Raw genomic sequence first — 24,062 nt, forward strand, 5'->3', positions numbered from 1 at the left:
TATTATTGACAATTCTCTGCGGCTTTGCGCTTTCCAGAATTCAAGCGGCTATTCTGATGCTGACTAGTCTTTACCTAATTATTTACTAATATGTATTATTTTTACTTAATTTTTCAAATTGGTAATAAGTCATATTTAATAACTAGCTAATATAACCCAACCTTGACCGTGGAAAGTAAAACAATTTTATTATGAATAAATAGGTAAATTTGATCGGGGGGATGGATTTTCCAAAAAGTGCGAAACACCCATCAAATGAATTTTGACAAATATCTTTAAAAATGTTTTTGAAGCCGATCGGATGGTAAACAAAAAAGTTGCATACAAAAGTTTTTCGATTTGTCGGATGGAATTTCCCGAAACCCCGTCTTAACGTGCACCTTCATCACATAAGGTAACTAAGGTAACTTTCAGCTTCCTAGCTCTTTCGGTATGGGCTGTGCGTTAATCACTATTCAGTCAGTGAAACATAAAATATTTTCGATATAGCAGACAAATAGAAAATGTTCTTTACCATACAAATGCAGTTCACACAATCAAGCACATTGACACGCTACTCAGAAAATGCTGAATATATTAAAAGTGCGCTTTCAATGATAAAATGTTTAAAAGTACAGAAATAGGTAGAATATTGCATTGCTAGTTATGCTATTAGCAGATTATTGAGTTATTTTTAATCTCTATTATTCAGTTGGAAAGTTTTGAAAGAATCTGCAATGTAAGATGCCACAACAGCAGATAGGCAAAGCGCAATTTTTATATTAGCGCAGTTGACTCGTTCCCAACGACTGCAGTCTTATTTAGTAAGTATTGTCATCTATGGATCACCAACATTTGCACTTAACAATATATGGAAACAAGTTTAACCCCATAGAATCCAGTGCAAAGGCTGCTTAGTTATCTATAAGCTGGTCAGATGATGATCACTGTGATTATGCTAAAATAAAGCTGAGGCTTATTTAATTCTTTTCGATCGATCGTTCCTATGCAAGTAATATGGTCATTTGATCTGATCCATAATTCCGACTGCAGCAGCGCTATGTCTATCTTAAATTTTACCATGAAGACTATATAAGTTGTTCGCATATAAATTGTTTTCGATCGATCGATGCTTTTTGGTAATTTTATCCAATGCATACATAACAAGAGGCTCTAGTTGGACGTTCCAGACTGGGGAATACCCAGAAGCCTCTTCCACTAACATAAAATACACCTCTCGCTATGAACTCGTTTGTTTTAGCAGTAATAAAAGTAATTTAAAGCAGGTCTCGTCGGATGCTCCCGACTAGGGGATACCCTGAACCCTCTTCTACCTACACTGAACGAAGCTCGCGCTTCGAATTCGGTTTCTTAATCTGTAATAAAAATAATTTTAAAAATTAATAAATTAAATTAGTTACCTGTATATACTATTCTAGAAGCTACATGTTTGGGGATTCTAGCTCTTAAAACCTAAGAGATGTTCTCAAGAATTTGATTTTGGTATTGATTTTTATGCATTGATAGAAAACGGGTAAGTTATCGAACTTATACTGCGCGGGTACTAAGACGACATACGTTTCAAAATTTGAAGTCCCTAGATTCTGGGCTTAGGGTATATGATGTTAACCATATGAGAGTCAACCATGCAATCGTGTAACTTCTGCTTATATGTATATGTATATATATATATATATATAACTTTTCTTGTTTTAATTAGGGGTGTTTATGTAATGTATTAGGCGTTGTGTACTTTACATTTTACAAGTTGATATTTACGTTTGTTTTACATCAAGTTTATTCGTAATATTTCATATACAATAATTGCTTTTTATCGCAAAATGACTAATATTAATTTGTATTAAATTATTTAATGTCACTAAATGGAATTTACATAGGTATTTTAAAGCAAAACTTATTTCACCCTTAAGCCACTACAAGTTACAACTTAGTAAAGCAAAAGTAGCTATAATAAGTAGTTGAATGTTTTAATAAGGCCATATTAACACAGACGCTGCCAATTCAATTGGACAATGGCGTTGCAAAGATTTGTGCTTAAACCTGCATAAAAGAAGCTATTGTCTATATCAACGCTTTCTTAAGACATTGCATAAAGGAGTAGTCACAGTATTAGAAGTCCATCGCATCATTTTCGCAAAAGAGAATGCGGAACGTTTAACACCAGACAAGGTGTTGCATTCTGTCGCTAATAAGGGCATTGAAGTAAATTGTATTTTTAATAATGAAAAAAGTTATTAGAGTTACTTACCTAGTTCTTAACGCTTTTATCTTCGCGTTTCTGCTCCATTGTATTATTTTCATCGGCGGCATCTAATAATGTTTCTGGTTGCCTGTGAGAATCGCCTGGCAATTGTGTATCACGGTCAACGTTTTGTTTAGAATCCTTGGTTTCCAGAAAGTCTGCAGCTAAATGTGATGGCGGATCCCGTGAATCTCTCTTTGCTTCGATAGTAGAATCGGAAGGTAACGGTGTGGGTGTTGGTGTAAGGGATATGTTGGAAATTGAGTCAATATCATCTTCGAATTCTGCGTCAGCCGCTTGCATAATCGTCAATATATCGGTTGGTGTGTGCTTAAATTAAAAATGAACATAGGTTGTACAATAGGGAAAAACAATCACTATAAATTTATCGAATGTAACAATTTCTTACAACTACAGCAGCTTTGCGCTATGGTTCTTAACCCTGCCACAATGTCTAGGTACGAGTATGTAGCCCGAATTTGATTAAATATTTGTATTTGATAAGACCATAGACAAGCTAAGATTTACTGCTTAGCTACAATATCTTATAAAAAAGTTTGTCAACATCAAAAACAATTAAGTGGATCTATGCCAACATACCTCAATTTAAATTGAGGAATCAGTTTGCATAGAAACAGACTGACGACGCAATGCACTTTATCGAGTCGTCAGTTAAATAATAAAACACATGCTTAGCATGCCAAGCGAAACAAGCATCTTTAAATCTTAGTCAAAAAAAAAATAAACAGACTTTAAAGTATACCTATTAACGCAAGAAAAAATTACTTTTTGCCAAGCCAAAGACCAAATTCCCTTGTAAATTTGATGTTGATTCCATAATGATAAGATTTGGAAGGAGAATGGTAAACCAAACAATATTTTTGACGCAATAGCTTAATTTCCTAATTAGTTTCCTAATCCATGCAAACATATATAATATTATGTATTTTGTAGTTATTTGTTCTACCTTGTTAGAGTATATTCTATGAGACTGAAATCTATGAAGACGGTGGAAAACTGTGCAAAATGGAATTAAAATTTAAGGTAATTACAAAATATTATGTAATTATTTATAAATGTATATACTATTATTAACTATTGGTTTAGAATATTAAATGTACAAAATAAAAATACCTGTATTACATCAACTCGCTGACGATCATGCATGGCACTTAAAAGTTCACGTAAATGTTGATTTTCTTTGCGTAGACGCTCGCGCTCTACATCGCGTTCATTAATTTTGGGCTGAAAAAATAGGGTTAGTTAATTATTTTTTTACTACATGGATTGTGATCCACTTACCAAAAGTAGAGAAATTTGCTCATTCAACACATTTACAATACTGCTGAGAGCATGACATGGAACGCTTGGCTCTAAAGAATTAGCATGCTGAATGCGGTTAAGTCTACATAAGTTTCCAACAGTCGGTGTCGATCCTACCCCCTTTTCCACTTCAGCTGGAGGCATTGACTGTGTTGTTTTTGGGGAAATGTCATCCGTGGATAATCTAATGTGAGTCCTATTAAGTGCAGCCTGCTAAGAATATTAAGTAAATATAAAAATCACAAATGAATTTGTCATGCTATTCTATGAAACTGACCAAATTATCATACACATCATTAATTTCAATGTGGTCACTTTTGTCTACAGATTCCTCACTTTGCGTCGCATCTAAAGTATACGAGTCTCCCATCTGTTGAGTCGGCTGGTTTGTCATTTTTGATGCTGGTATTTGATTTTTATCGTTAAGTTCAGATAAAATTAATGGCTCTATTATTTCAGTTGCTTCATTTAATTTTGGAGCTTTAAGTGTTATTGATGCCTCTGAATTCTGGGCATTGAAACCTAAGCCTGAATGCAACTCATCGGGCGATTCTCCACAAATGCCATCAACACTAATGGTGCTTTGTCTTTTGTCTATATCAGTATTATTGCTGTTTGACTGAGCCAATATCAAACTATTTTCTGTAGCTGGCACAGTTGAAAAATTAAAGGGCGCCAACGGGGTAGCTGTATCTGATGGCTTTGCAGGAATAGAAGGCAAACGCAACTCGTCAATTTCGCAATATCCGTCGTCATCCTCATGTATGGCTACCTCTTCAACAAGAAGTGATTTATGTTTTGATGTTTTCTTTAGCTGTGGCGTTTGCTGTTGAGCCTGTTGTTGCTTTTTTGGTTTCGGTAATGGTGGTGGAGACATTGCAATATTGAGAAGCCTTTCCTTTTCGTGACAATGGTCACACACAGCCGTCGATACAGCGGATATCTCCATTTCCGGAGATACATGCATGTAATCATTTAAGATTTTGGTCAACATCTGGACTTGATCATAGGCAGCTAGTGCAATATCAGCGCTGTCTTTGGGTGCTTCTGGCATCATAGCAATATCGACAATTTCGTTAAAATGCTCCACTGGCAAGCGAAATATATCACAAATAATTCTCTGCTTCTCCAGTAAACCGTTTCGAATAGAAGCATCTAGGCGACGTAATCTCTCAGCTGGCGTCAACACCGGCTCGGCAGTGTGCGCAGGGCTTATACTAATTTGAATCGCGGTTGGTTCAACAAGGGGTGACTGCATGAGTAATGTGCGTGTGTTATTAGAATTATTCGAGCAAACGATGCTCGCGCTGTCGCGCTTTGACTGTCCGCCTACTAACTCGTAGTTCATTGTGCGGTCCTCGTTATTGGCCTCGCGTGCTGATTGGGTGTGACGCAAACATACAGTATTTATATCCTGAGTAATGGTGGGATAGTTATTATTAGGCTCTCCACAGCTGCGCGTGGACATGGTACGACTTATGGTTGCGCTTGTGTCGTTTTGGCTAAGACGTCGCTTAGCCATTATGTTGTAATAGCCTTCATTATCATTATTAGAGCTCTCGCGGCGGCAATTACTTAGCTGAGCACCGCTGTCGTAGTTATTACTTGTGGTTGGGGCTGGTGCTACAGTAGCTATTGGGAGAAGCGGTGCCAGAGGCGTTGTAGTAACAATTGCAGTAGCGCTTGTTGGTTGGGAACGGTCAGGCGTTGGATCCACTGACTCCCTGGTATGTGACTGCGGTGTTGTTGGGATAACAGGGTCATCACTAGGCGCATCTTGATTGTTAGCATTTCTCGATCGAGGCTTATATTGTTGTGCAGCAGCATCAGATATGTGTTTAAACCACCTGCAAGGACAAAGAATTATACATACTGTAATATTTTATTCATTACATAATTTTAAATCAAGACAACAATTAAATTATTTTATATTAAAGAGGAGAAAAATTGTCGCCCATTCGGAACAAAAATAAAATTTGTCTGTATATGATTTACGAGGGCATTCATTACAAATCTTACAGTGACTTAATAAATGTGCAGACGGCGGGATGTACACCCGAACATGGAAGAATAAATGCAGCATTTGTCCTGATTTAAATATATATAATTTACGAAGAAGATGCTTTCCTTAGCTTATAACATATATATGCACCGCTGCAGACGAATAGAAGAACATAGCTATGTAAAATCGTTTCACCTACCTGATGAATAATGATATATATTTCTTTCAGTTCTTATTTACAACTTTATGATACCCTCCTGTTTACATAAGTTAAATGAACTTTAGCAAACAATTAATTTAACTTACGTTTTGCACTCAGAGCTGCTAGGCGCCCGAAGCTCTAGCATTTGAGAGGTCTTTGTCTTTATTAAAAAGAATGAATTCTTATCAGCGGCTTCCTGACGCACTAAAGTCTCCGAGTCAATATTCATAATAGGGCTTACAGGCTTATTACTGACAGCTAGTGGTGTATGAAGATTCTTTAGTAAATATTTATCATCCTGTAAAAATTCACATCAAAGTAAATGGTTCATATGCTAAGATTAGCTGCAGAAGGAAAATAATTTGACTTACCTGTTTTGTTAGCAAAACTATCATATTTTCAAAAAGCAATCCATGAAGTTGTATACTAGGATTCTTTTTCATCGTTAAGTTTCCGTCATGAACGAGACGATGTTGTGTTAAATCCAGTTTCTTAAATTCGTCTTTATCATATGAAGATTTGTCTAACTTGCGTTGAATGTTCTGCAACCTATTAAAAAACATTTTAGCCGATATATAATTGTTTTACATTTTAACCAATTAGGTAGGATTTGCTTACTTGTGAGCATCTTCAGCCGTTTTGACAGCCTTGTTTACTTCAACAAGAATCTTCTTTGACGACTCCACGGCGCGCTGTATAGCGTCTGCTTCAGTGGTGTTTTCAGGTTGTACTCGAATAGTGACCTTATATAGATTCTCAAACAAAAGAGGATATTTGGTCAGTCGCTGTAATACCGTGGGCAATAAGTCCTTCAGCTCTAGTCGACGACAAGCCTTATGTGACTCTGATTTTTTAAGCAATTTTTGCAATTGTTCGTCCTTGTGTCGCTTTTCTTTTAATGCTTCAAGTGCTATTTGCTGGCGTGCGCAAAATGAAGCAGCGTGTTCACATAGCACCTCACCAGATTTACCATCAAACATGTCCGAGAGCAAATCCCCAACGTGTTGTACAACGTGATTATGCTCTACACGACGTTGCTTAAGCTTTTGTTCGAAGGCACCGTGAAGCTCTCGCAAGGACAGCAATGCAGGGGGAAATAATAGCAATAAATGGTCTTGGGACAGCAAGCCACTGTCATAGAGAGGCAAAAAGAACAAACGATCCAATAATCTAAGAGTGCGGACGTGATTCCGTTCTGTTTGATAGATTTCTACGCATGGTATAAAATAAGTGAAATTAGTCTCTTTTTTAATATTTTTAACTTTATTTAAGCTTACCATTTATTATTTCTTGTCGCTTTTTTTCAGCATCTGTTAGCGCTGCAAGCATCTCAACAGCAACTATTGAACTCCAGTCGGCTTCATTGAGATCGTCATCATCGCTTTCAAAATTCCACTGACGTTGCGCAGGTTGTCCGGCATTCCAGAAGCTTGTGTTACTGGCACTACTGTTACTTCCTACGCTACCTTGAAACGAATCTTGCTGACTGTGCTGATTTGCGTGCTGCTGCATAAGAATATGCGGATGCTGGTGTAAATTGGCTGCACTGGATATGACGCTTGTCCCAATGGTTGCTGCGGCAATACCACTAGCAACCTGTTCCATTGAGGTACTTGGACTATCAGAACCACCTCCCGAAGAGAGACTAGAACTTGAGCTTCCCGTATAGTTTGATGTTGAGAGGCCCAGGTCTGCTTGGTCATCACTGTGAATTTTATTAGTATATTTTTACAAGTTTACTTCGCAGGGAAACTTATTAATATTGTTTACACCCTGGTAGATTTACAGTCTTATCTCAAGAAAGCAAAACAAAAGAGCACATACTTGTCATTATTCTGGGACACCATCTCCTTAAAACTTTTACTACGAATATAACGAACTTGGCTATTCATTGTATTCTATGTAACATGAAACTGCAAATTTTTTCAAATTTTCTTAAATTATTTTTGCTTGCGCCGCTTCAGCTCCGTTCTAGTTGAATTGAGTGCAAGGACTGTCACTTAACATACATATATGAACAAAAGAGGTGCAGCCAGTCAATAAGTGTAATTCGTAATGTTGATTTAAAGTTGGGGTTGTCAGTAAGATAATATAAAAGCCCCTCAGTCAGTAAGTGAGACAGTTTAATAGAGGAACGGAAGCAAAACTAATGTGATGGCTAGACGTGGCCCATATTATGCTGTCATGCATTATAATACACGAGCCACACGACGACTTAGAGACAAGCTAATATAATTAATTTCGTACCTGGCGGCTGCTTCTCTACTGCGCTGTTTTCTGTGCAATACTCTTCTATGCATCTTTTGTTGCCCCATGTATACAGTAAGAAAAGATTTCTCAATTCACCAAGGCTTACGCGAGTTCCCCAAATTGATTTCAAAAATAATTTAATACACATGTGACGAAATCCTTAATATTGCGTATACACCTTTAGACCCTATTTTGCACGCAAAGGGGGTAAAAAAAGTTTAACGTCTCAAAAATATATACTTATTTTTGAAGACCTTTAAAAAATATTTTAAAACCCTTTTGATGCAAAATAAAAGTGTCGTTCAAGAGTTCACAGATTTTGAAAAAAAGCGAACTGGGATTTTAAATGTAATAATAAAAATTCTGCCCGGTTAATGGTAAGTATACCTTTTTTTTTGTAGGGTATTTAATTTCATAAGGTTTCCTTACTTGGTTCGCGATGATAAGCTCGGGTCTGAAGTTTTGCGACGGCTATTACGGATCCGCTTGTTTGAAAGTCGTTCCTTGTACGACTCTGATCGGTTTACCGATACCGGTGCGCTTTTATTATGTTGGTAAAAACTGCAAGTGAAAAAAAGTTTGTGAATATACGCTTTTTTTTTTAAATTTACAAGACAACATACGTTTCCCTTCGCGCATCCTTACTGTCGGCCGATTCAGGTGCATTTAGATCGCTTATAGAAGTCATTCCAGTCCCGCCTGTCAAACAATTAGATAAAGTCGTAGAACCCGAGCTTATAGTAAGATCTGAGACACCTACGAAGCCACCACTACTGGTAGCACTTTCGTTAGCGTTGCTGGTAGCGTGAAAAGAATTTTGCAAATCGCTACTATTAAGCACAGAGGTGCTACTGGATGTATTGCCATTAGAACGAATCGATATGTTAGCATCAAGCCTGCGGTCTGATGGCTGGCGAACAATTGATGAGTGTACGCGGTCTAAAAAAAATAAACGGAAATGTACATTATTTCGAAATAGTGCAGTAAGTTGATGTAGCGGAACACAAAATAAATCAAATGTCAAAAAAAAAACAAACGCAGCCGACACTAGAGGGTTTTTCGTAAACCCCTCAAGATTTATTGATAATCATGAAATACAACTTTTTTAACTCTGCACATACATATCTTGCATTCTTTTTGTTTATATTCATTTATATATACTTTTTTGAGTAAGTATGTAAGCTTGTACGTATACCAACATGCAGTACACCTGGGAAAAAAATAACAGATGATCACACATATTCAATAAGACCATTTTCTTATACGTATGTGCATATAAAAACAGTAATATATGAAAATACGGGAACAAATTTATTTTTACGTCTTAATGCACATTCACATGAATGTAAAATAAACTTGCGCGTACAAATATACAATTTTTGAAAATGTTCGGTTTGGTGTAGAAGAAAATATTAGCCGAACTCATAAATCTATTTTTAAAGCTTGGCAAATGAACTGTTTATTAAATAAATGAACGGGTGAATGTGCATGTACAATTATAACAGGAAGGCCCGACTCGGAGATACCCAATATATATTGTCTAAATACTGTCCATCATATTCGTACTTCGTTTTATAAATACACAAGCTCATCAAAAACAATATAAATACTAAGATGAGTAATGCGAAAAATGTTACTACGCAAATTGATTAGAAAATTTTAAGAATAAAATTGGTAACAAAAACGAAATCGGTACCCTTGCACTCTGACAACTTAAATACCTTAAAATGTTTAAAATAGAATATGTAATTAGTTTCAGCTTTGCGAGAAATATATACATCGAATATTTTGTGTACTTAGGTTGAGTCGGTAGAAAATAGATATATATTAGCCGATGGCAAAATTTTAAAAATTATTTTAAATTTGTATTATTAATTATAATGCTTTTATTTAAGTTATCTATCTCTATATATTGGTGATCAACGCACAGCCCAAACCGTAAGAGCTAGCTGAAATTTTCCCTCTAATTACCTTATGTTGCGAAGGTCCGTGCTAAGATATTATAATGGTATTCCACCCGCACGTGTGAAAAAATCGCAAGAACATTTATATAAATAAATCTTATACAAGATTTGGAGGGTGATGTTTCGGGTTCAAATTCATTTCTCAGGATCTTTATGGAAATTCATTCGAGATGTCGTTCACACTATTCGTGAAAAGTCGCCTTCTTGCGGGCAAAGGTTATAAGAGTGAAGTTTTAAGTTTTGTCCGATCGGCCTTAGCCTTACTTTCAAAGCACGACATAAAAACTAAATGAATACATGTTTCAGTGTTTTAGGAAATTCCATTCGCAACTGTGGATATTTAGTGGACAATTTTACATGCAAATATTTTTGTTATCCATCAGATCGGTTTCAAACTAATTTTCAGAGATCTTAATTTTAATTTATTTGACACGAATTTTTTTTAATGCACGCAAGACTAACATGGGAAGCCGTTGATTCAACTTTTGGCTCTTCGATGGCCTTCACACATATTTTCAAATATAAGTGGGGTTCAAGAAAGTACGGGCAGAATAATATTTTCCGCGGTTAATATCTAACATTTATATCACAAAGCTTGCCAGGGGGAAAGCCGGATAGTTTACGCTAGTATAAATATATAAAAGAGTTTGCGTTATCCGAAATTAGCGGACTATGATTAAAATTATTATAACCAAGTAAGAAGCCCTGAACCCTCTGTTATTAACACCAAAAGAGCTCCTTTTCTTTAGCAGTAATAAAAAAATTTCGTCAGTTGCACTCGAGCCCGTAATCAAGCAAAATGCTTACAACTGCCTTACAGCTTGGGCTTTAAAAATAATTTTAAAAAATAATTAAAATGAATTAACTTTTCTTATTAAAAAAAATATTGAATATGTTTAATAATATAAAAGTTATAAATAAATAACAGCAAAAAAGCTAAATTTTGGCTCCAATAAGTTTCTGTTAAATAAAGTTAATAAATAGATAAAGAAAACAGCATTTATCGCTTCTTTTTTTTTTGTTGCTCTTCTACAAGTTAGTTATTTTCGTAACAAAAGAATCTCCTCTTCTCGTATGAAGATATTATTGGTTCGCTATATATGAATATGAATGGTTTTCGGGTGATCACAGGGTATCGTCTAGTCAACTGATTCGGATAGAGCTATATAAATATATGCATTAATTTGGTACATATATAGATACTATGTATAACATTTATACATGCATACACAAGCATGTGTGTTTATTATATTTTGTTTATTTAGGAAAAGTAAGCAAAGTTCAAAATAAAATAAAATTCGTTTTGCTGTTATAGTATATAAGACGTGTAACTTTTTAATTTGATAAGTAAAAAGTTTTCGCAACTTTAGCTACTTTAAGACTATGCTGGATCAACAAAAAGTTTAGAAGCAGTTGTATTATATCTATATATACATAAAAGTACTTGGTTTTTAACACAAATCGTGTCATATTAAAATTTGCAAAAAATAACCGCGAATAGGTCCTGAATGCTTATAACAAGAACTTATACAGCAAAAATTCAAGCTTCCTTCAATACATACATATACAGAAAATCAAATGCACGCCGCTTGTTGCGCAATTTACCGGTGGCTGTACTTTTTCACTTGGCTTCGCACTATGGAATATGTATTCTTTAATAGATTTCGTGTTTATAGTCTGATCTTTAAGAAATTTTCAGGTCATAAATGTGGCACCCAAATGTGTGTATAACTCAATGCCCATGGGTTTTTATTTTTTTAATTTTTGTGAGCACAGACTGTCCAAAAAGTGAAATATTCCGCATATGTGTATATTATATGAGAGCCCTCGTACCTATTGTATTATTAAGGTCGGGGATACCTTACTTTCCTTACTTAAATTAATTTGCAACATTATAGCACTTTTACCCATTTTCAGGGTATAAGAAAACAAATACTTCAACAGGAGACACCTTTAAAAATCATCATGGAGCGTCAAAAAAAATTTGTAAATTTTTGGGTTTCATGTCCTTATACACACGTCCAATTTCGATAATAATAACCTTAGCGGACGTCATGAACAATAAATGAGTTAATAAGTATTGAAATACCAACACTTACCGTTAATTGACTCTGTATCCATGTCCTCATCCTGACGAGCGCGTTTTTCATCTGAAATGGATCAAATCAATATAGGCCATATAAACAAATAAAACAAACGCACTTGCTATAAAATCACTCGTCCGAGGCCTTATTTTACCCATAAATTTACTAATTTTGTTGTCGTTGTGCGGGTGTCGTTTTGCTTGAGGAAGCGGTCCTGGGCAGCTTTCATCTAACACTTTCGAGCACGGACGGTGAATGTTTAATTTACAGTCTACAATTAAAAGATAAATAACTCATGATTGCAAAGATACAAACTCTTAAAGAATATTATGGAATTTACCTGTGCAATGATAACCTTGTGGGCTCACACCCCATATAATCGTTTGGCAATGATTACAATGTGTCACTTCGTAGTATTGTCGTAATACTAATGGATGACCCCGTACAATCATCTAGTCGAAATATAATAATAATGTTACATGTTAAAAGTAAACAATAAAAGCAGGACGTAGAGCTATTGTTAAAGAGCCAAAGATTAAAAACCCCTGCAGAGCTGTTGTTGTAAACACTTAGTAAGACACATTTTAATAGTATCACATTAACCCCTTTTTTCTTACCATTTGTTTTTTTTTAGCTTGACGTCCTGATTAAGAATATTATAATTGATATTTAAAACATTCCATGATCAATACATAGTAGGAGAGTAATATATAAACTATATCAATTTAAATAAACTAGTTTTTGAATGCCTGGGTTAAGCATTCAAGGACTAATACATTATTCATGGGAATAGATTGAATATCTAAATCAAACTAAACTAATTGCAGATAAATTTTAGAATGCATGGATAAAGGTTACAAGGTTAATAGATCGATTTTTAAATTGATATAAGCCAATTACAGACACATTATTGAATAAAAGTACAAACGAACCTTTCGATTTTTGCCCATTATTCGTGATTTGAAACTCTTTTCACGGCTAACGAAATGGTGAACACGATCCACAATACTGTTTGGATGCGAACGTGTAGTAAAGATGCGGTGTATCACCGTTGAAAGAGCAGAACACAGGGCAAGTTTCCGAGCGTCTTCTTGTGGCAAATCCTTTTCAAACTCTTCACTATAAAAAGCAAAATTTAACACCATATAAGAGATAGTGGCGCCGAGTACTTGCATTAACAATTGCAGGTTGGGCATAAGATATTTGTCAATAATTTGTTCCCTCTGCTTGTCCCCCTTCGCTTCAGCGAGCTTGTCGTCGGTAGGCCCATATATAGTTCCCAGACCAGCCGTGCGTTTCTGCTGAAATTCCCGTAACTGTTCGCTAATGATGTCCTTGGCACGCTTGCGACTGCGTAAAAACACAGTTCGCAATATTTCCACTTTATCAAATTCCAGCTGTAGCACATTGTCTACTTCCCTCGCTAAAGACTCGTCTTGTCGATACCAAGACAGCGGTGCACGCGGTACAAGGAAAGTTGAGTGTATTTCATAGGCCCACTTTCGCATGTCCTTGGAAGTACCCTCCTTGTATAGTTCAGTTATAAGGTAGAAAAGAAGTGGCGCTGGTTCGGAATTGGACAAAACATAGTTAAGGAAGACAGCTAGAAAAACAACATTTTCGGACTCAAGCAACCGAGTTAAGTTGTTAAATGGTCCATTTTCATCGATAAATGGTTCTTCCTGATCAGAGGAGTTCTCGTCTTCCATTGATATAATTTCCTTCTGCGTGTCAGTTGATTGAGCCGCCTGTATGCGGCTGGAATGTAGAGGCTGCTGCGAAGGTGACGCCAGTGGCGTAAAGTGATGCGCTTCTATAAATATTCCCGCTCCTCCACTGCAGCTTTCATTTGGATCTTCAAGGACGGGCATGTGTGAACTTGTTAGGTATGGGGGCGGTGGAGTACCTGGTGGCGTTATCTCAGTATCTTTCTCGACGATCTCCCAAGAGCCAGAAGTGGTTTTTACTAATCTATCTGTAGAGTGTTAAAAAAAATTCAATGAGTATCCTATTTAACAAAACTGTCTAAATCGTCTAAAATTACATTCATAATTTTAGGGGAATGTGATTTTTTACGATATTAACTTAACGATACACATATACAGAGAATTGAATATGCATAAATTTACACATTTGTATGATCGAAAAAACAACAAATTAAAACGTTACCCGGGTGTCTTGGATGCATGTTGTCCGGTGAAGAGCCAACGCGTCGATGTTTCATTTGATTTAGAGGGGGTGTTTGACCTAGGACCTATCAAATGGCAAAGAAGAAACAATCAAACACCAATTACAAAGTGTAAGGTAATAAAAATGTGTATTTATACGTAAAAAGACAAATATATTTATTCAACGTGCTTCATTTAACAGCAATATTTGCAACATTTGGTTATGTACATATATACACATATAATAACTTCTTTATCACCAATTGCATTTATTTTTTTGTGTTTCTATAGATAGATAATAAAGTATACATATGATGTTTTGGCAAATATAAAGTGAATAATATTGTATATCTCATGGTTATGTACAGATTGTGCTTATTTATATAAAAGCTTTTAGACCTAGATTTCTGTTTAAAAGTTGTCAATATTACGTTAGCGCAGACAAAAAACGTTGCAATAGTCAGTTATTTATGCAGGAATTGAATAAGTGAAGAAAATTAGGATTTTTTAAGTTTAACATTTAAATAAAAAAAAAACAGCATTTTTCAAACACTGATCAAAAGTTTCTACGATGAAGGTTTCCAAGCTGTGGTGAACGAAATATAAAACCAACTTACACCGTACTTCACTGAAATATACATGCATATGTATTATATAGAGGACAGAAATACCTTTCTTAATACTTTCTCTAATAAGTGCGTTTAAAAAAAACTAGTATGTATCCTCTAGCCGATATTCGCTTCTTAAAGATACCCTGTTCCTATTTCTTAAGTGGCCTTACACCTGCTTATATATTCAGGCTGATAGATACGATTACTTTGATCAGGGGATAAGTTAGACATGATCTATTGTAAACTGGAGAGATAAATAATTTTGGCCCCCAATTATATACTAATTTTGGCAATGTGTGAGGATTAATAAAAAGTAACAAAAAACACTGAAAAATGGATAGCTTTGTGCTGTTCTGTTATTGGTAAATGTGAAAGCAAAAAAAAGCTTTTAAAACTATGTACATGATAAACTGATCAAGCACAATAATGGCAGCTTATGCAGGTGTTTGTCAAGGAATACAACAACCTAAAGACATGATAAAATGATTTTAAAAAATTGATGTAGCAGTGAAAAAATAGTAATTTGCAATGAAAGTAGATGTATTATAATAAAAAGGGATAGCAACTTATTTATGAATAGAGTGAGAGATTTGATTACTTACTGCTGTGGACATACCGCCGAGTGGCTGTTGTTGCTGTTGGTTCTGTTGCAATTTCTTAACTATGTTTGGGCGTTGCGATAATGGAAAGGCCGCCTTCAAATTGTCGCTTTGAACTGCAGTACATGTCGAAACAAGTGGATAATTGTAACCAGTACCTACAGAATTTGGTTGTGCGCGTCCAGTATTTAGGTTCTGGCAGCTGCCACGATTTATCTCTTCTGACAACATCCCCGGCTGCCGAGGAGGCAGAGGTGGGGGCACATTATCGACTTCCATGTTGCCACAATTACTCACATCTTCAGTTACAAGTGCCCTATTAGTTGTTTCCATTTGTAAAAACATTTGCGTTGTCATTTTTGGATCCGATAAAGCTTTAGCTTTGACTTTTGATCGCTTTGCCTTGGCGCTGCTGTTATTGTTGTTGTTATTATTTACAGGACCACTGTTTTCGTTTATATTTGTGCTCGACTTCGGTGAACTTCGCTGGGGACTGCCAGCGCGATCCAAGTCGGAAATCGGGGCAAAAAGCTGGGAACTGTTTGCATTACCCAAATCCAATGTAAGTTGCCTTGTTGGATTTCGTTGTGGTAAGGGCGGCGGAATATCTTCCTCGATTAAACTCTTTGATATTGTAAACATATTTTTACACTTTGATCCTGATGTTGATTTTAAATTTTCTCTTAATCGTTGCTGCTGATAGACATATTGTTGTTGCAAGCTACGCTGCGTATTCTGATGCACGTTTGACGTGTTCGTTTGGACATGGTGGTAAAGGGACTGCGACATTGGATTAAAAGCATCTTGAATTCGCTGCTGGGGTAACACGTCCGTTGTATTATTTAGTGTCGAGGTTAGCAAATCTTTGTCTATCTTATTCTTTCGCGTACCCAGCGAAAGAGACGAAAGTGAGCGTGGCAGTAGCGATAGGAATGCGGGTGATGTGTGTTGTGTTGATTGCGACTGTGGTGTGCTAGCCTGTTGGTGGTGATGATTGTTGTTGTTGTGAAGATGGTGCTGCTGATTGTGATGAGTAGTGACAACAGACAAATTTTGAATTTGATTGTGTATTAGTAAATCAGTATTTTTGTCGATTGCAGCGACTTGACATTTAATTGCTGGCATATCCTGCAGTCAATTCATTTAAGTTGATCAAATTAAAAAGTTTACAAATATTAAAAAATAGTTCGTAAGCATATACATATACTTATGTATATCAGATGTACATAAAACCTTACTAGTGGACCTGAATATGTTTTGATCAACGCCCGACCTTTTACTATAATATTATTTCTAATCTTATCAAACGTTTTTTTGGTAATATTAGTTGTTTCAATTTAAATCGTTTTTAATTTTCTGCCAAAAAGTAAGTTGCAACATTTTGGACAAATGTAAATAAATAAAGCGTAATTTTATAAGCGCTTGAACGACACATATGTATGCATTTAAGATTCGAGATATATCTAAAAGTAGACAAGAATATCTCTCCGCCCACACACGAACGTTAATGTAGGAATGATGTGTACTGTACTATAAATTTAGCATAAGTTGAAGAGCTAGCAGACAGAAAACAATATGTGTATACGTGTACGTGGAGAAGATTTTCGTAATTATTATTACAATATAAAAAATGTATACATGCGAAGATCGACAATAAAAATATACATAACTATATTGAATATACATCATAAATATATGAATGCATATATGTACACTAATACGAACAGGTAAACAAATGAGAATTTTGACCTGCAGAAGTCATTTACTCACCTCAGCTCCTACTTGACGTAATTGTTCACGCAACTTTCGTATGTTTGCCTCGGACAGTTTATAGCTGGGATTATTTGTGTCGCCTTTAAGACGCTCCAGATTTAATTTTTCTTGCTCCAACATTTTCTGTAGAGTTTGAATCTTGTACGTTTCCATTTCTCGTCGTTTGATGCTCTGCAAGTCAAATGCAAATATGATAATTTGTTGGTGTTGTTAGTACAATTAGAGTTACGTACATCAACAGGTTGGGGTCCAGTAATTGAGGCTGTGCGATCGCGGCCCGAGAGTATCGGTGTCGTTGGCACAATTCCCACAGATGAGGGCCTAGACATCTTTTGACTGCGTTTCACAGACAGTTCCACGATTGTGGAAGCTTTTGTTAATATATTAAATATAAAGATATATAGGCGTTAATAAAATTGTCAAAATTCAAAATTTAAATCGGATATTTTATATTTCCACAAATATCTTTTCGAGAATGGCCCTAATAGCTTTATTAAAATTTGTAGTAGCCTCTGGATCATTATATTTAGCTAAGGAGTTAGGCCTGTTCGATAACCAACGACGAGTGATGCAAATCAATAAATTAGAGCCAATACAAAGCGATAAGAATCCAATTAAAGAGTCGAAACTAGTAAAATTTAATAGAGATAATAAAGAGGACTCAAAACACACGACTAACTGTTCAAACACAGATAAAGACTCGAAATGCGTATGTAAGCCGGAACCCAATACTTGGGGCGAAGAGTTCGAAAAGGCATGGAATAAATCTATGAATGCAATCCAAACTGTTCCTGGTCACTGGCGCCGCTTAACACAGTCCATCCAAGAAAGCATTCAGCAGTTTTTTAAGAGTGACAAGTAGGCCAAGAAATTTTCCAATTTCAATTATTTCTAGGTTTTATCAAAATTAAACATTTGGCATTTTTCGTCCACTACATAAAATTTTTGGCAACCGGACCAATGGTCATTGTTATACTAGTGAAATTAGCTCTTGTAGCTGGAACAGTATGGCTTACTAAAGAAATAGGTGTTTGGGATGGCCCTGATACGACAGCTGAAATATACGAGGGTGTTAAATATCAAATAAAGCCTTTTGCAGAGGACCTCAAAGAAAGATACTGCTCTAAGTATTGTGGGACGAACAAGCCCACAAAGCCATGGCGTGAATCCTTTGTTGATGCCTGGAATGATAGCATAAAAGAAGGCTTTCTAACAGCCAACAGATTACCCAAATATTGTTATCGCTTTACAGATGATGTTCAGAAGACTATTAATCAGTTATTTAATGGCAACTCAATGAAGTAGGCGATCATCAAGATGGCAAATTCAAAAATAATTCAGACAGAAAATATTACACACAAAATTTCGGCTATTCAGACTTATTCAAATACATGACCATCAATATGGCATATAAATTTCTTACACGTTTGGGTTTTCTTACAGGGGTTTTGCTTTATACCACACACATAGGGGTTTGGGCGGAGCCAGATGTTGCCTATGAATTAACTGAACGCGTGTCAAGACAATTGAAAGAAATAGCCAATAGTTCTGGCAGTAGATATGGAAATACAACACGGCATCCCGTTTTTGATTACTGTTTCGTAGCTCAACAAGACTATAATAACGCAATCAAGCGGGGCATCTATTTTGCCTATCGCATGCCCGACTGGACCAGTGAATTTTTAAAGCATACCAACGAAATACTGGACGAAAATGAATTTAAGGAGGGTAAGAACGATATACATCGATCAAGGGACAATCACTCTTCGCTCGCCAGTGAAGATAACGCTCTTGGGCACCGCATTGATATTGTCTGTAACCCTGACGAATACTCCCCGGTCAATATTAAAGGCAATCGCTCAATAAAACTACCAAAAATCAAGGACGACATAACTTGTGGGAAACGAGTACTTGCTTAGGCGGCTAAATATTTCTACTGTCAAAATTTTAAGTACATACATACATTAGGTCAATTCTTGTTTCTGTTTCAAAATTTGTCTTTTCTCCAAAATGATTATAGATCTCGCGTTGCGCACAGGAATCGTGGTTGCTGTTATAATGGCCACCAAACGCTATGACGTTTGGGATTCGTCGGATGAAGCTCAAGAGGTTTACCACTCAACGGTAAATTGGGCCAGTCCGTATGCCAAGCGAACTTGTGACTATCTGAACATCCACATACCACCGCTCCCCCCCCAAAGAGAGAAATCGTATCTCGGTGTTTACTATTATAATCAAACAGTTATGACTTTAATCGACTTGCTTAATATGGGTCCCACGTATATACATGCTGTTTTAGAACAGGTTCCAGGCTTTGTGACCAATATTGTAAGTCGCGCTCGTGAACAATACGATAAATATAAGAAACAACGTGCAGAAGAAATTGAACGGAAAGAACGCAAAAGATGCATTGACGAACGGGCACTAGTCCAACCTTTAGAACCATACTCTGATGATAACAGTAAATGCCGTAAAAAGCTAACAGAACCTAGGACACCGCTGGAACCCAAAGATGTACCGAAAAGGAGCCCTTGTCCAAAACCCTCAACCATTCCTCCCTCTAATCCTATTGAGCCAAAAGACCGCCTTTCGGATAGAAGGTGCAAGTGTCCCAAATGCGACATTAGAGAGGCAGACGGTTGGTTGGATAATAAGCCCAAGTGCCCGAACCGTGACTCATCTGAAAGACAACCCATAACACAGTTTAAAGAAGCACAGGACAAATGCAAGCATTGTAAAGCCGGTCTAAAAGAGCCCATTGCACCTGGTAAACATAGTTGACGCAACAAAAAATAAGTTTAACATCCGTCACACCTGTGTAAAGGAAAGCAATATGTTTAGGTTATATACAAACCTTTGATTAAACTCACAACAGTCGGGTGCTTTTCCAGCCGCACTTCTTGTCCATTTACCTAAAAAAAAAAAGGTAGTCAGATTTCAAAATAAATTTTAAATTTTACGGTAACAGCAAACCTTCAAGATCATATCCCCGGCAACTAAACCAGCAATTTGTGCAGCTCCACCGGGCTTTACACTTTCCACAAAAACCGGGTTGTCGCCCGATACCTGTGTATAGTGGAAATTATTATTTGTAGCTAATGGCGTAAATTGGACTTATATGAATATCAACTTGTTAGTGCTGGCTAACTCGTTGATTCAGGTGTTGGATACTTACTTTCATACCATAGCCATTATCATCCTTCCGAACAGTTAAGGTTAAATACTGAAAATTTTTTGGTGATGCTGGGTTTGGAGTCATTGGTTTTTGCACTGGTGCAATTGGAGTTAGTTGTGTCTGAGGACGACTACCCGTTGAACACGGGCTAGTTCCCACGTCGCCATCAGTAAGAACTGGACTTAATAGGACACCAGGTCCCATTAGATTGCTCTCACATGGTCCGGGCACGGCAAGTGCAGCCGCTGGCGTTGCACTTGCACAATCAGAGTTCTCCGCACCATTCATAAGTTTCGCCTTATTTTTTTTATTCTGCTGTTGATAACTGCTTGGCAATGGAGGCGTCTGTGGTGGAACGTTGTTATTATTGTTATGACTGCCACTAAAGCTGCTAGCCAAGCTACTAAAGCTGCTCGCCAGCGACGGAGATCGTGGTATTTTTGATTTGTTGGCTGATTTCTGCTTTTGTTTATTCTTGGAATTCTTTACAGATTTCTGCTTTGGAGGTGGCAGCTCTGGCAGCGAATCCTCGGTTGCTGTGCCCCCAACGACAGCAATAATGCTTGATGCTGCGACACTGTTGTCTCCAATATGGATATTTTGTGAAGTTGATGTTGGCTGCAATAACTGATTGTTTGATTCCTCTGGTAGTTCATGGACTTCATCGTACTCATGGTCGTCGGTACCAAAATCAATCAATCTTTAAAATGAACAACAATTAGTAAAAATAGCATTACAACACTCGGTCGGTCTGCTAAAGCTTTCCATTCCAAATCAAAGAAAATACATAGCAATGACGTCCCAACGCTTTTAATCCCAAATAGTACAATGCAATTATAAAGCCCCTCACAGATGTCAAATACTAACGCTGACGCTAAGCTGGAATAACACTCAAACGCTAATTTCCATGGGGTGGTTTTAAGTAAGGCTCGTATTTTTAGACGTAGTAAATAGGCAAAAGCTCGCAATCAAAAAAATCATGCCAGTAACAAGCCAAAGCCACGAGATCAACTCACCAAACAAAGTGACCACTGTTTGACCTTTTTTAATTGAGCACAAATTAAATTAGCCATAAAATAGATACAAATTAATTTCTAAACGTTTTTTGTTGCGAAAATTCGTTCTAGTATATCAGAATTTCAACATACATAACCTTTCACTGGAGGTACAAAAGTTACGATGCGACTATCGATGATTTTAAATCTTAAAACCTCAGTCAATATCAGTAGCCATTCTGTGTATTTAAAAACTATATAAGTAATAACAAGTCGAACTACTCATCCATGTCTTGTTTAGAAATATTTGAAATGTATTTATGTTTATTATTTGATCAAACGAGGACATAAGCCCACAATGGGATCCCGTGTTCAAACGTCGCGGCAGCCAATATCTAACAGATAAAAGTAATGAAATTTGGGTTAGAGGGACTCTGTGGGTGGTTTAGGTTCATAACCGGAGCACTTAAGTGGCGCCGCAATCGGGTTTCAGAATTTTATTTTTTGCAACTTTGACTTTCCGTATATTGTGAAAAACATTAATACACCTTTATTGATCTTGTACATAAAACATAAGTACAAAAGTATTTTAAGGAAGGCCCATTACCTATTTAAAATATCTTCTCTGATTACAATACTGCCACTCAACACATTCTTGTTGTCTAAAGCAAAATGTTCCCTTAAAAAGTTTACAATTGAACTTACCGCTTTTTGATTGATGGGTCATCCATAGAGTCCCGCAATGGTCTTTAAAATAAAATATCGAAATATTGCTGCGATTTGCAGTAAATACTTGTTGATAGCCGAAAGAATCCGTATTCACATGGGTCTCCGATCCTAAAAATGCATTCACTTCGTCTGAAACACAATGAATCTCCGAGCGAAAACGATTTGGGTAGTCTAAATTCTTTTTCAAAACACGTCTTGTTTTCACTTGTCTTATTTTATATACAAATAATACTCGTTTGATTTGGTGTTTAATATTGTTAATCAGTTAATTAATAACAATAATGTCTAAGCAAATAATTATCTGGAAACCTCAAATCTAACCTTCGCAAATCGATTTTTGCGCCTGTCCAACTGACAATTGGAATAATTTAATGCTTCATGTTCTTAAAAGGGAAGTCCCAATTAACACAATACAATGCGCAGGAAATATAATTGCAATCCTATTCGACGTTCGCGACAAAGTTATCAATTATTATTATTATTTTAATTTTTTTGAAATTTGCACTATTTTTAATTGAAAAATAATGTTTTGAAATTCGTTTTAGATTTTACATTTTATTCTTTGTTCCTCAAATCTTTTTTATAATTAGAGGTGTGTGCTTTATATGTTTTGTTTTTTTCGTGTTAAGTCGTTTATTTGCTTTGCTCTTGAACTCTTTAAAAAACAGTAGATAAGTTTACGCTCGTATTGTATATGAATAATGTTGCTTAGTTTTTTACTTAAAGCAGAGCAAAATAATTGAATTAAAGGCGTGTCGCGCCAGGAACTAGTTTATCATAAAAAAAAACCTCCTACAATCAAAGATTTAACAATATATAGACAAAACAAATTTATTTATTATGTTTTCAATAGAAATTGAATTACAAGAGCACTCGTAGCAGGCGCTGAATGCAGGATCAATTGCATTCTGGGGTGCAAATTTTTAATTGAAAATGATTTCACACACGTACTTTGTGGGCTAGTACGAAACACTATTGAAACATATTCATATATGTATTCAGGTACACAGAAAACAAAAATTGTGAACATACATATGCTTATAATAGCGTTCGAAACAATTGGGTATGCGAACGTGATTATTTAAATACAATTTTTGTTTAATATTAAGTAAAACATATACAAAAAGTACTTTTTAATCTGCACAGTTAATACGCTCAAACATCCAACAAGTGGTGGTGGCAGCCATATTGTTTTGCACTGCGCTGCTGCTGATTCGAGAGGTGCGGGCGTGACGAATATTTTGACACGGGACGACACAAACACTAAATATTTGTAACGCATTCTTTATTTAATTTCGATTATTGCATACAAACAATGACAGAAACTTTATTATAAGTGCCATTATCCATTTTAAAAGTATTAAATGCGATAAATAAGTTTATATCAAAGAATTATACTGCATGAGCATCCACACATACCCATATTGTCACGAATACAAAAAAAGCCCGACACGAACGCACCTCTGGTTGGATCATCACACTCACCAAGTAAATATGCATACATATATATATACACATATGTGTTTATTCATATGCTAGTTTATATACACTCACACTCGCGCATTCGAATGCTGCCTTTTTCTTTTATGGGGCTTGATTCAATACCTAGCGCACTGCGCATAATTCTTTTACGCGTTGTGAAGCAGGCACTCTTTTCACATGCACTCATTACAGTTTCAGTTTATATATTATTATTAGATATTAAATATTACTTTCTACAATTTTTACTAAGAAATGTAACAAAAACCTTAGTTTTACTTTTCTCGCACAAACCGAACGCAAAAAACGCTAAATTGATACTATGTTATACTCAAAACGAACGATATTATCAGAGATGAGCAATATATCGATAAAATATAAAATATCGGATAAGCTACACTTAGTCCACAAATTTATATATATATACGGGCACACTGAATACTGTTAACACCCTTTATTGAAGACT

The 24,062-nt window shown here is 36.0% G+C and overlaps 3 protein-coding genes and 1 long non-coding RNA gene across 8 annotated transcripts; 3 read left to right on the forward strand and 1 right to left on the reverse strand.

The window, feature by feature from the left end:
• Positions 1-1,417: 1,417 nt before the first annotated feature.
• On the reverse strand, positions 1,418-22,879 carry LOC115760452. 4 transcript variants are annotated; one of them, XM_030701769.1, is made up of 24 exons: positions 22,094-22,879; positions 20,394-21,093; positions 20,192-20,284; positions 20,073-20,130; positions 17,452-17,588; positions 17,216-17,389; positions 15,449-16,258; positions 14,237-14,321; positions 13,241-14,042; positions 13,000-13,186; positions 12,408-12,519; positions 12,186-12,338; positions 12,083-12,133; positions 8,643-8,958; positions 8,449-8,580; positions 7,047-7,474; positions 6,388-6,979; positions 6,141-6,318; positions 5,874-6,067; positions 3,843-5,412; positions 3,545-3,778; positions 3,377-3,487; positions 2,249-2,572; positions 1,418-2,185 (listed from the first exon to the last, which is right to left on the reverse strand). In XM_030701769.1, the coding sequence occupies exons 1-23, from the start codon at positions 22,117-22,119 to the stop codon at positions 2,249-2,251; spliced, it is 7,467 nt and encodes a 2,488-aa protein (XP_030557629.1). In that variant the 5' UTR covers positions 22,120-22,879; the 3' UTR covers positions 1,418-2,185. The 4 variants fall into 4 exon arrangements, with proteins under 4 accessions (XP_030557629.1, XP_030557626.1, XP_030557628.1 ...); XM_030701766.1 differs by having other exon boundaries at positions 15,449-16,261; XM_030701768.1 differs by having other exon boundaries at positions 3,545-3,775; positions 15,449-16,261; positions 22,094-22,876.
• On the forward strand, positions 2,594-7,146 carry LOC115760455. 2 transcript variants are annotated; one of them, XR_004017660.1, is made up of 3 exons: positions 2,594-3,105; positions 3,197-3,286; positions 3,350-3,426. It is a non-coding gene; the product is annotated as an uncharacterized LOC115760455 (long non-coding RNA). The 2 variants fall into 2 exon arrangements; XR_004017659.1 differs by lacking the exon at positions 3,350-3,426 and adding an exon at positions 7,077-7,146 and having other exon boundaries at positions 2,598-3,105.
• LOC115760454 lies at positions 18,101-18,545 on the forward strand. The gene has a single exon (XM_030701772.1). It carries the CDS (start codon positions 18,179-18,181, stop codon positions 18,521-18,523), a length of 345 nt encoding a protein of 114 aa, XP_030557632.1. The 5' UTR covers positions 18,101-18,178; the 3' UTR covers positions 18,524-18,545.
• Positions 19,087-20,085, forward strand: LOC115760453. Its single transcript, XM_030701771.1, has 2 exons — positions 19,087-19,169; positions 19,239-20,085. The coding sequence occupies exon 2, from the start codon at positions 19,277-19,279 to the stop codon at positions 19,997-19,999; it is 723 nt and encodes a 240-aa protein (XP_030557631.1). The 5' UTR covers positions 19,087-19,169; positions 19,239-19,276; the 3' UTR covers positions 20,000-20,085.
• Positions 22,880-24,062: the final 1,183 nt, after the last annotated feature.

Source organism: Drosophila novamexicana, unplaced genomic scaffold (genome assembly GCF_003285875.2).
Source record: "Drosophila novamexicana strain 15010-1031.04,08,12 unplaced genomic scaffold, DnovRS2.1 tig00000458-arrow-arrow-pilon, whole genome shotgun sequence".
Taxonomy (NCBI): Eukaryota; Metazoa; Arthropoda; class Insecta; order Diptera; family Drosophilidae; genus Drosophila; species Drosophila novamexicana.